Source organism: Mustela putorius, unplaced genomic scaffold, assembly GCF_011764305.1.
Source record: "Mustela putorius furo isolate JIRA1106 unplaced genomic scaffold, ASM1176430v1.1 tig00000873_pilon_pilon_pilon, whole genome shotgun sequence".
In the NCBI taxonomy this organism is placed as follows: Eukaryota; Metazoa; Chordata; class Mammalia; order Carnivora; family Mustelidae; genus Mustela; species Mustela putorius.
This window is the reverse complement of record NW_025421504.1, coordinates 3,203,765-3,216,430: the sequence shown is the minus strand read 5'-3', so window position 1 is coordinate 3,216,430 and position 12,666 is coordinate 3,203,765. Positions and strand designations below refer to the sequence as shown.

Sequence of the window (12,666 nt, the reverse complement as noted above, 5' to 3'; positions counted from 1 at the left end):
TCACAAAAACTTCCCCAAACTGGGGTGCCTGGGTGGCTCAGTGAGTTAAGCTTCTGCCTTCGGCTCAGGTCATGGTCTCAGGGTCCTGGGATCGAGCCCTGCATGGGACTCCCTGCTCAGCGGGGAGCCTGCTTCCCCCCCACCCCACCCCACCCCGCGTACTTGTGATCTGTGTCAAATAAATAAAATCTTCAAAAAAAAAAAACTTCCCCAAACAAACCTCCCAAGGGCCCCAGAGGCAGTCTGCGGGATAAAAATGTCTGCTCAAGTTCAGAAGTCACGGAGGGGAGTGGTCAGAGTCTTTACTCGGGCAGGGTACCCTACGAAAGCAAAAATACCTCTTCCTTCTGCAAAGAGAACTGTGAAGTCCAGGAAGAACCATGACCTAAGAAGATTACAGGAGTCTTTAAAAAAAAAAAAGTCCCAATTATTTCACAGTGTTTAAAAAGAAACTGCAGGGACAAGTTCCACCAGCCACAAGCAATAGGGACATCTTTCTTCAAATGTCAATTAAGCTTCTAGAACATCACTAATTCCACATCTTTCTCAGAAAACTAGGCTTGAAAAGGACTTGCGTTTAACTGTCCCCATGCGCCCCACCCCCCAGGTCTTCGCAGTCTGGTGTGTCACAGCACACGGGCAGCACGAAGCGCGCTGTACCTGCCTGGGGAGGGAGTTAAGAACCTCTGGTAAACGATTCGGTATTACAGGAGTGTCACGGGAGGAAGGGCTTCCGAATTCAGTGGTGCAGCCGCCGGATGGACAGAACACCAGACTCTGCAGTCCAGAAAGACTGCTCTGGTGGTTTCTGAAACTCTCTGTAATGGAACAGGAAAACTTCAAAACTCGTTCTCTTTCTTTGGCATATTATATGAGAGTTTTGTTTTGTTTTGTTTTTAAAGATTTATTTATTTATTTATTTGACAGAGAGAGAGATCACAAGCAGGCAGAGAGGCAGGCAGAGAGAGAGAGAGAGAGAGGAGGAAGCAGGCTCCCTGCCAAGCAGAGAGCCCGACGCGGGACTCGATCCCAGGACCCTGAGACCATGACCCGAGCCGAAGGCAGCGGCTTCACCCACTGAGCCACCCAGGCGCCCCTTATATGAGAGTTCTGTTCCGAAAGTCCTTTAGGCCAAAATGGCAGCTGGGAAATCAGTCATCTCCCCAAATGGCTCCAAACAGTCCTAGGCTACCTCACGGCACGACAGAGGTTCTAGCTTCTGAGGGAGCGTCTGGACAGGCATTCCCTGTGCTTGCACAGTGCACCACACAGTGCTAGGTGCATGGCTGTCTTCGCCCTGGGCGCAGATCCACTGTAAAACCTACAAGGGAAACAGCTCTGGAGATGAAGGGAAACCCTGAAGAACTGAGAATCTTGTTCTTTGTATGACCAACTTAAGGTATTAGGTACTTTTTGTGTGGGGGACGCTATGAGTGGGGAGCCCTCTTGGTTCCTCCAGAATACACAGAAGATGACATTCTTAATTATATAAGGGGGAAGAATAAACCTCTTTCTCATCTTTAGTGTGTGGTCAGCAGACTATCGGCCTCCAGAGACGACCATCACCTAATCTCCAGAACCCACAACTGTTATCCTATGTGGCAAAAGCAGGATTAGCCCTGCAGAGCCAAGGTGCTATGCTGGATCACCCTGGTGGCTCCAGTGTCATTACAAAGCTCTGACGATGGGAGGTGGCCCGGCCACAGAGTGAAGGCGGCCTCCAGAACTTGAAGAGGGCAAGGAAATAGATCCTTCCCTAGAACCCCCCCAAAAAGGAACACAGCCCTGCAAACACCTTGAGCCCAGTGAGACCACATTTGGACTTCTCACCCCCAAAACTATAGGATCATATATTTACATGCTGTTCTGAGCCACTGCCCCGTTCGTGCTAATCTATTACAGCTGCCTTAGGACCGAATGCAGCGGCTTCCATTCACCCCCTCCAAGTACAAATGCGTGTCATGCCTGTTGGCAAAGCAGCCACTGTATCAAAAGCGAACAGACCAAGAGCTTCCTGCCTCGCCCGGTGGGTACAAACGCCAGCAGAGGGCAAGAAGAAAGCCTGGCAGGACCGTGGGGTCCGACAGATTAAATAGCAAGAGGAGGCAGACAAAACAGCGGCGGGCACAGCCCCGAGAGGCCTCTCCTGTGCAGAGAGAGGGGACGGAGGGGACGGAGGGGACGAAACCCCCTGGGACCAGCCCGGAGGTGGGGATTTTTCCCAATCACAAAAGGACAGCACGAAGGCTTTTACTTGGAAGGTGACTAGGGGACATCTGACGGCCACCGTCCCGGGGCGCTCTCACTTCAGGCTGCCCGTGGGTCTCGGGGGCAGCGGCACGCTCCCCCGGACCCCGCTCCGGGTCAGGCTGCAGGTCACACAGCCGCCTCTTCCCCCTCCGCAGCTCCACAGTGACTTCCCTGCGCCCAAGCAGAAGTAAGACCCGCCCCAGTGACACGCCGGGAGCGGTCCCCGCAGCCACGCGAGCCCGCTGGACTCCGCGGGGCATCCCCGCCGCTACAGCCCACGGCAGCCCGCCCCGTCCGCGCTGCCCTCCGCAAACCCTCGCGAAATTGTTGGTAAATTCGCCAAACGCATCTCCCAGGACCCCCCGCACGCCTGCCGTCCCGAGCCGGCCACCGGTCCGGGGGAGAAGGTCAGCAGCAGGGGGATCGGGAACTGTCGAGGGGGACACGTGCGGCGTGGGGAGCAAACTTGGGGACCCCGCGCGCGGCCGGGGGTACCGGAGCCGCTCGCCGGGGAGACGGCGGCGGGGCAGCGCCCGCCCGACAGCGCCCCGGTGCCCGCCGCTCGGCCGCCGCGGGGGAAGCCCGTGCGCTCCGGGGCCGCCCGCCGTGCGTGCCCCCCGCTCGCGAACAAAGGCGCGGACCCCGACACAACTTGCGGACCCCGCCGAGGCCCGAAACTAGGGCGCCGCGGACGGGGCCTCGGGGCGCTCGGGCGGCACCGCGCGGCCCCCGGCCCCCCGCCCCGTCCGGAGCCCCGGTCTCCCCGCCGCGCCCCCGCCCCGGCCCCGGCCGGCCGCCCCGGGCTCGCGTCCCGCACGCCGGCCCCGCGAAGCGCCAGCCGCCGGAGCCGCCCCAGGCGCCGGGACGGACACGGCAGGAAGCGCGGGAGGGGCGCCCGCTCCGCCGCGCCGCGGGCCGCACTGACCGTAGCTGTCGTCCTCCTCCATGGTGCGGCACCGCACGGTGCGCCGGGCCCCGCCGCTCGCCTCTCGAGCCCCGCCGCGCCGGCCGCACGCGCCTCGGCCCGGCTCGGAGCCCCGCCCCCGGCCCGCGCCGCCGCCGCCGCCGCCGCTGCCGGCCCCTCGCCACCCTCGGGGCGCCCCGCCCGCCGTCCGCGCGCGCCCCGGCACGCGGCCGCCGCCCGCACGCGCCTGCGCACGCGCGGCCGCCCGGGCCCCGCCCACCGGACCTGAGGCCCCGCCTGCCGCCCACGCGCGCGCACCTCGCGGCACGCCGCCAACCGCAGGCCCGCGCCTGCGCACGCGCGTCCGCGCGGGACCCGCCCCCGGAGCCCGAGGCCCCGCCCGCCGCCCACGCGCGCGCACCTCCGGGCACACCGCCTACTCCAGGCCGCGCCTGCGCACGTGCGCCCGCCGGGCCCCGCCCCCCGAGGGGCCGAGGCCCCGCCCCTCTCGCTCCCGCGGGCCCCGCCCGTTTCGGGTTTCGCTAGGGCGGCGCGGGCGGTCCTGCCCACACCCGGCGGGAGGCTGCCCACGGGCCCAAGGTCGCGTCCGGCTGCTGAAGGGCAGGGTGGTCCTCGCTGACGTCAGCCTCGAAGGTCAGGCCGGCCCCAGCTCGCCCGGGAGGGCCTGGTCCTTGGCCAGAGGCCGCAGAGCGTTTGAATTCATTTACTTCTGCGCTGCGAGACATCCCGAGTCCCCGAATTGTCCTGGATCACGTTTCAAAGGGAGCCGCCCCAACTCCCCTCATTTCAGGGTTTTCGTGACCCTGATTCACCCTGTCTGAATGCACACGTCTCTAGACTGTTCTGGGCATTTTTCCTTTGGCTGCACGAGGCTTGTCTGTCCCTCTGCCCCTGGTGAAGTGAGCGGCCCTTTGCCGAGCTCGGGCAGCGGCTCGGCTCCTGGAGGCTGGAGGCCTCTGCTCTCCCGGGCTGTCCTCCTTAAAGAGCATCCGCTTGCGTCAGCCCGTGAGGGGACACCAGAACCAACTGGAAAGTCCCCTGCGGGAGAGCCTGTCCTGCAAGCCCAAGGGGGGGCAGGGGCCGGGGCGCAGGTGGAGCTGAGACAGGACCCGGCAGGGCCCTCTCTTCTGGAGGTCTCCCAACTCTCCCAACACCACCACTCTAAACCCCACCCACTGAAATGTGTTCCTACCTGACCTTTTAAACGAATTGCTCAAAAGACAGCAAAAAAAAAAAAAGAAGAACAAACAAGGGATCAAGTGAGACCCTAAGAAATTTGGAGGCTGTTTTCTCTGTCACAAAAAGGAAAAGCCCAGTGCGGCAGAATGAGAGCCCCAGAACCCACAAGCTCCCCTTCCAAGGACTCGTGACTCCCCAGCCAGACACAGAGCACGACCTCAGGAACTCCGTGTTGATCCACTGACTCTGCAGCTTGAGATCCGTCCGCAAAGGGAGGTGAAGGTGAAGAGCCCTTCCTGTGGGCCCTCCTGTCCCCAGTCCAGCCCTGTCTGGCTGACCTCCCTGCTGGAAGTGTTCCTTCCTGAGAGCACCGGCTTGCCCACAATGATAGCACTCAACTGCAACAGACAGTTCAGTGTCTCCTAATCCCCAATGCACTGCCTCACACGTGTCCACTTTAAGACATTCACTGATGGATACAAATGCTGCGTACATGTGTTGCTGTGTGCAAAACCACTTTTCCCAGGAAGGAGACACAAGAAATGGGAATCAACTGGGAGAAACGGAGGTTGAGACCTACTTTTCATTCTGTATTCACTTTGTCGTGGTTTTTCTGTGACTTTTGGTTGTTTTAAAACGCATGTATTTTTGTTGTTGTTGATTTGGAAAAAGGAAGAAAAATGTCACTGTTCTAGCTACTCCCAGATGCACAAGCTCTTTCCTGGTTTGGTGCTCAGTCTGTAAAGCATCTGCCTTCCCTTTAGGTCATGATGCCCGAGTCCTGGGATGGAGTCCAACGTCAGGCTCCCTGCTCATGCTCTCTCAAATAAATAAATAAAATCTTTTAAAATTTTCATTAAAAAAATTACCAGAACCTCAGATGAAAGGGACTTCAGGATCACTCATCTCACAGGATGGTCCAAGCCCCTCCTGGTGGAGCAGACCACCACACTCCGATTCCATTGTGCTGGACCTGGGGCTGCTGGGGGAGAGCTCAGCCCAGGCCTTGGCAAAGTCTGGAAGCCGACAGGACCTGTCCTGAAGTATCTCCACCAGGGGGAGGTGTGACCCCTCTTGGCAGCCTGTTTCATTATTGGCCAACCCTAGGATAGGCCTCCCAGGACTTCTCGATTGTTCTAGGCAACAAAGAAAAGTAATTTCCATGAGGAAACTCCGTGCTTTTATTTCAGATGTGCTTCTGATTAGCCTCCTGACCCGGGCGAAGAGCTCAACCCTCCTGACCTTTTCCTGCCCACAGAATGCAGCCTCTGCCAGTAAAATCCAGGCTTCCGCCCAGAAGTGATCTCTGAAGTTGCTAGATTGGTCCCGGTCTTCCGCTCAACTTATACACGGCTGACGGGAATTTCTGTTGGATGGGATGGATTTCGACATATCAGCCCGAGGAGCCCTAATCTTTGCATCCTGTTGGGGGGTCAGCTCTGGCCCACTCTTCTAAGAAAACTGCTCATTCACAAACATCCGTCTCTAATTTCACAAACTGACCAACCCAGCCTTCGGTGGAGAACCTTGTTGTCTCCCTAAAATCTAAGAAGATGGTCCCTATTTCCTTAGGCACTTCCCCCACGCGCCTTTCTTTCAAATAATTTCAGAAATGAGATGCTTCCCTTAGAGGTTATGTTATCTTTCTCCAAGTTCAATTCTGGTGGATTTGTGAGGTTTGGCTTCCCTGATTTCGCCAGATGGTCTAGTTTCACAGGGGACGTGACAGCAGGGAGTCCTGTTCTGGCCCCAGTGTGCCCACGTCCTTTGTGTGTGTGTGTGTGTGTGTGTGTGTGTGTGTATGTGTTCAGTGATCTGGCTACACTTCCTTTGGGTTGGCCTGGACTTCGATGCTCTCAGAGTCCACTGGCTTTGACCGAGTGATCTCCCTTCGCCCTAGTGGAGCACGCAATCTCCCTGCCACCTGCCCCCTCCCGGCTGTTAGGCCAGAGTCACCAGGGGACTCAAGGCACTCCAGCTGGGCCTTCTCCTAACAGGGCCTTCCCCTGCCACCTAACTCTTTATCATGGGGAAGCAAAGCCATTGGGTCCCACTATCAACACCAAAACTTTTTTTTTTTTTTTTTTTTTTTTTTTAAACTTTTTTTTTTTTTTTTTTTTTTTAAGATTTTATTTATTTATTTGACAGAGAGAGATGACAAGTAGATGGAGAGAGAGGCAGGCAGAGAGAGAGAGACGGAAGCAGGCTCCTTGCTGAGCAGAGAGCCCGATATGGGACTTGATCCCAGGACCCTGAGATCGTGACCTGAGCCGAAGGCAGCGGCTTAAACCACTGAGCCACCCAGGCGCCCCTCAACACCAAAACTTTGTCTGAACTTCCAAACCTAGCACCTTGGAATAGTGAGGGGTCCTGCCGTGAAAGTTAATCACTGCGATTAGCACAGTACTCGACTGTTCACAAGTTCCTTTGCCTTAACCTGGATCTACTACTGGTCCCAACTCCCAGTGACTGAGAAAACAATCCTTGTTTGATGAAGGCAGAGTACAATTTTTAAAAAATCAGCGCTCTATCCTATGGAACAGGACAGCTTTTGTTTGGGTTGTGCGTAAACACGCGCAAGGATGTAACAGGATTTCTGACCTGGAGTCACGGTCAAAGACGCTCTATTAGATGACATTGGTGACACAGAGGGATGGCTTAGATGTCATCCCTGTGACACAGATTTGGAAACTGAGGCTCACCGTGCAGGGTCGAGTCACGGGATCCAGCTTTGCTGGCTACCCAAGTCCTCTCCCTGCCTGCCTCCAGGCAGAGCCAGGAGCAACGCGCCCCCCTGGACCAGCTGGGCCTCCCTCTGGTCCACCGGTTCAACCTAGATGTCCTCCCCATGTCGCTGTTTCTCCAGAAAACCTTGGACTTCTGCCGTTTGTTTCCCTGTGGTCAGTCCTCAGCGGCTTGGTCCGCTGACAACTTTTTTTTTTTTTTTTAAGATTTTATTTATTTATTTGACAGGCAGAGATCACAAGTAGGCAGAGAGGCAGGCAGAGGGAGAGGAAGAAGCAGGCTCCCTGCTGAACAGAGAGCCCAATGCGGGGCTCGATCCCAGGACCCTTGGATCATGACCTGAGCCGAAGGCAGAGGCTTAGCCCTCTGAGCCACCTAGGCACCCCACTGCTGACAACTTTTTAAAGCTGGTTCTTCTCTCTTACCAACCCCTCCTTCCATAATAATCTCAAAAATTACAATTATAAGGAAATTTTTTTTTCTTGTGCTTATACTGTGGTGTTTCAAACTTCTTCACAAACAGTGTGTATTCAACTGGGGGCAGGTTACTGTGCTACAATGTTTTCATTACAAAGGGACATTCACAGGCTTTAAAGAGACGGAGGCTGATTTCCGGAGCCTGATTTCCGTATTTACCAACACAAGAGGATTCGCAAGCTGTACGAAGTGAAGGAAGCACGGTAGGACTGCAGTGTATATTTCCATTTGTAATAAAAATATGTGCACTCGTAACAGACACGGGCACTCGCATGTTCCACCATTCAACAAATATTTGTTGGGGAGCCTGCGCGGTACCAAGCACCATTCGAGGTGCTGGGGGCACAGTAACGAAGAGGGTGCTGGGAGAGCCCGGCCCTCACGGGGCGTCTACCCTCGCATCTGGGCACTCAGAGGTTGCCTGTGCCTGCCACTGGGGGAGAGCTGACCGCCAGAGAAACAGGACTGGGAGGGACAAACCCTTCCATACTGCTAGGGGTTGGATCGTGTCCCCCAAAACCCTAATCCCCAGCACCTTGTGTGATCTGATTTGGAAATCGGTTCTTTACAGATGTGATCCAGTTAAAATGAAGTCACTAGCGTGGCCCAAATCCAACGATGGATGGCTTTGTCAGAAACGAAGACACAGACACATGCAGAGGACAAGGTCGTGGGAAGGTGTTGGAGAGTTTGGAGGGATGCGGCCACAAGCCAAGGGCCCCCGGGGAGCCCCCGCTGAGAGCTAGAAGAGGCAAGCGAGGATTCTGTCCTCAAGCCTTCAGAGGGAGCGGGGCAAGTTCTTTAGGACTAATATGAATGAAACGGCAATCTGGGGGAGAGGCTTGGGCACCGGCATGTAAAACTCTGGCCCTGGGAAATACAGAGCTTTAAAATTATATGCCATATACCAAATATATATGTATTTTATTTATTTATTTTTAAAGATTTACTTATTTGAGAGAGAGCAGGGTGGGGGGAGGGAGAAGGAGCGAGACTCCCCGCTGAGCTCGGACTCTCTCGCAGGACTCTGACATCATGACCTAAGCCAAAACGGAGTCCCACACTTAACCGACTGAGTCACCCAGATGCTCCTAAATTAATTTTTAAGGTAAAAATTTTAGGGGCACCTGGGTGGCTCAGTCATTAAACATCTGCCTTCGGCTCAGGTCATGATCTCAGGGTCCTGGGATGGAGTCCCCCATCGGGCTCTCTGCTCAGCAGGGAGCCTGCTTCCTTCTCTCTCTGCCTGCTGCTCCCCCTGCTTCTTGTGCTCTCTTGTTCTCGCTCTCTCTTTCAACGGGTGACTGAAATCTTAAAAAGCCAACCCAGGTGAGCAGGCAGAACTGTACTGATACAGGCAGGCACTGGAGCCAGCATCCTCGACCAACACAAGGCAGAGGGCCCGGCGGCTGGCCTCGGAGCCTTGCCCGGCAACCTGGGTCTGCTCTCGGGGGCGGCAGTGCGCCGGGGGAGAAAGGGTGCGTCACGCACGGAGGAGACCACAAACCAGATCGCTCACGCAGGCCAAGATTGGGGCATTGTCTTGCTTTGAAAACCCCCAGATTTTATTTTGGGGCATTGTCTTGCTTTGAAAACCCCCAGATTTTATTTTGCTAAAGCTTGCAATTTCTTCCGTGTGAATGGCACTTAAAATGTGTTTGTAATGGAACTTGATTGTATCCAGCTGTCACCAGCGGCTCCCGCGCCGCCCAAAAGGCAGCTGGCCACGTGCCACGCAATTCGGGCTCTCACTTCAAATGGGGGCTGGTGCTCCAGTCCCCGCCGGTCTCTGCCTGCATGATTTCACTTGTGAGACAAACAGGGTCAGACAGGGGCTTGGGCTCAGAGAAGACCACGTCACCAAGAAGCGGTGCCTGCGGCATGTCAAGCCAGTGATGTCCTCGGGGGGTGGGCTGCCCGTTTTCCCAGCAGAGGCCAGACGCACGGTTATCCAGGACCCTTCCTTGAAGTGACCTTTCCGGGACACTGACCTGGCGAGGATTTCCTGGGCCCTGCTGGAGACAGTGACCACCGTTCCCTGCTGACCGGAAGCACCTAACAGTGGCCACGTGAGACAGGAAACAGAGGCACACGCGTGGAAGAGGAGGGAAAGGTACATTAAACACAGATCACTTCTGAGACCGTAAGGGCAAAAGACCACATTTAAACTGTCCCAGCTGTTAGCACGGGGACGTGAAGGTGGATGCCTTCATTTAACAACACAGCCAGGGAAAAGTCACTCATTTACGTAAAAGCACTTGAATTCCCCATCCCCCTGTCCTTTCCAATCTGGCCCAGTGACAGAGGCACCCACATACCCGGGGCCTGCCTGGGGGACAGCACGTCTGTGACACGAAGCAGACAGGGAGAAACACCAGGGAGAAGGAGCACGGGAGGCACGCAGTGTGACGGTGACCAGAGTCACGGGGGCTTCAGCCGCAGAGCGGTGGTGTAGGTCACCAGCCTCACGCTGATCGCTAGTGGCGGAGCACCGGTCGGCCGGTCGGTCAGAGCACGGGGCTGGCCTCCCTCCCGCAGTGAGCCACGAGTGAGTCTGACCCAGACCGACTCTTCTCTGAGTTTTTTAAAGCAGGAACAACACAGCAGCTGATCCTGGAGGCCAGCCAGGAGGAGGCTATGTTCAGAGTAAGCACGCCCAGAGCGCAGAGAGCAGGGGCTTTTTTAGGATGGCAGACACGTGAACATGTCACGAGCGAAGGCGGCAGACAGATCCCCAGAGGGGAAGAAGAGGCTGACCTCGAGGGTGCAGGTGGGACACCAGCCCTACCGAGGGGGGACCCCTGGTGGCTACAGTCTGCGGCCGTCCCCACAAGATTGAGGGTAAGTCTTCCGTCCATACCTCTGCCTGCCTTCCTAGACTCCCGGCCCTGCTGACCACTGCACCGAGAACCGTCAGATCAGAACCTGCCCCCCAGGAATGTGAGAGACGCGCACTCAAGCCCCAGCCCACCAGCTGAATCAGACTGCGCGGGGGAGGGGGCCCAGCGATGTGGGTGTTGGGACGACCCCCTGGAGATTCTGAAGCTCGCTCTTATTTGAGGCCCTGGGACCAGAATAGTGCTTCTCCGCACCGGCCACCCGGGAGAATCCCACGGAAAAGTTTTACGTGCCGGTGCCCAAGCCTCTCCCCCAGATTCCCGTCTCATTCATGCCAGTCCTAAATAACTTGCCCAGCTGATTCTGCTGCCCCCCGAGTGCTGCAAGCATCACGCTAGGGGGAGAAAGGAGCAGATGGCGATGGGAGAGAAGGTGGTTCCTCGAGTTTTGTTTTACTTTGGAGTGGGAGGAGATTCCTGGAGTGGGACTAGAAACCCTTTGCCAAGAGTTGGCGGCACACAGGAAGGAGGAGAGCCAGCGTTGGGAACGGGCGCTGAAGCGGCGGGGCGGGGACCAGATCTCCGGGGCAAGCAGAGCCAAGGAAGATGGGCAGCTGGTCCGGACCCAGGTCCTGGGGGGGGGGGGCGGGAGCGGGACGCTGTGACCGGCAGGGTCTGTGAGGACAGTGCCGCACGGCCGCCACCGCCCCTGCACGAGGGTGGCTGAAGGGAAGGGAAGGGCCAGGGGGAAACCGAGCCGGCCGGGCGTCTACCCAGTGCCGCCAAGTCCTGTCTACACTGAGGCTGCCCGCGCTACGGAGACTCAGGGCAGGGACTGGTGCTCTGGCTTTCCTCTGGGCTGGAGGGCACACTGGCTGCTACAGGGACCCCAGCCGGCTCCTGGGGAGGGGTGGGGGTGCGGCGAACCCCTGGACTGCGGGCTTGCGGCTCCCCTACCTCCGCCCCGCTGTGATTCTCCCTCCGTCTGGGAACATGCAGGTTCCCCAGGCCTGGCTGCATGGCGGGGGTGCGGGATCACTCACCCGCCTGCCTCTCTGGCACTGTTTGGCCCTGCCACTCACCTGCTCACCCAAGCCAGGAGCTGTCCTGCCCCCACCCCGGACCTTCCATTTCTGTCTCCTCTTGAGCCGTCTCCAAAGACCCAGGGGACCCCACCTCCTGACGGCTCCATCAGTGTCCGCTCTTGCTGGCTGGTCATCCTCACCGCGCTTCTCCCTCCTCTCGAGCTCCTGGGCCTTCGCGCGCGGCCGTCAGCCTCCAGAGTCTAAAGCCCCGCAGACCTTGTCAGCTCTGGCTGAAGTCGCGCAGCAGCTCGTGGGGCCTCTCGACATACGGAGGCCGGCGGACTGTGGTGCACGCGGGAACTGCCAACCACGACACCGCCTGTGCGGGCACTGTGTCCGCGGACACTCAGTGGGCCCTGCCTGGCCTGTGGCGCTCGAGGCAGAGCCGGCCACACGCTCGTTGCGGTTGCCACCCAGAGCGCAGGTCCCACGCTGGAGACCGCGGCTGCCGGAGACGTGGAGCCGCGTCCTTCTTCGTGTACGCAGGTCCAGTATCGAGCGGAAACGTTTGTTAAAGTGACGAGGAGAAAGCCCTGTGGTCCTGCCCCCGTGACCCCTGCGCCCCAGGGTGGAAGGGGACCCCCGACCTCCCGCGGCCCAGCCAGACTCAGGCGCTGGGGCCGCGAGCTCGGCTTGCCAGCCCACTCTCCCACCCGACCAGGCCCCCTGCTCGTGTGGGTCCGGGCTGTCCGCATCTCCCGTCCCTCCTTTGCTGTCTGGCTAAGCTCCCACAGTGGCAGGGCAGAGTCCCCGGGTCTGAGGGGCACGACTGGCTGGGAGCTCGGAGACGCTGAAGGGAAGAAAAAGGAAGGAGCAGTGGGACTCAGGATGGGCCTGCCCGGTGGTGTCCATGGAGTGTCCGAACGGAACCCACCGGAACGCTGCCGCTGCCTGGGGCGCCTTTTGCTTCCGTCCCCCACTCCCGGTGCTGCTCTGGCCAGATGGAACCTCCCGGTCCCGGCCGACCCTGCAGGAACCTGCTGCCCCACTGGCCTCACCCAGCGTCCAGGACACGTGATCAGCCAGACCCTGACCCTCCCGCTCAGCAGGTGGCCCGGCCTGACAAGACGGGGACATCTCCCTGGAGCCCACAAACACGTCTTCCTCAGCACGGCCTCCAGCGTGCCCCACACACGACCCGGGCTCGGCCGCCTGGGCCCGGATGGGC

At 58.2% G+C, this 12,666-nt stretch overlaps 1 protein-coding gene across 1 annotated transcript in view; it reads right to left on the bottom strand.

Annotated features, from left to right (window-relative positions):
• The window catches only part of CYTH1 (cytohesin 1), a 79,552-nt gene extending 76,269 nt beyond the window's left edge, over positions 1-3,283 (bottom strand). Inside the window, exon 1 of the mRNA XM_045085797.1 lies at positions 3,176-3,283. Coding sequence (XP_044941732.1) covers positions 3,176-3,197 — 22 coding nt within the window. The 5' untranslated portion in view covers positions 3,198-3,283. The remainder of the gene's footprint in view (positions 1-3,175) is intronic.
• Between the last annotated feature and the right edge of the window lie 9,383 nt (positions 3,284-12,666).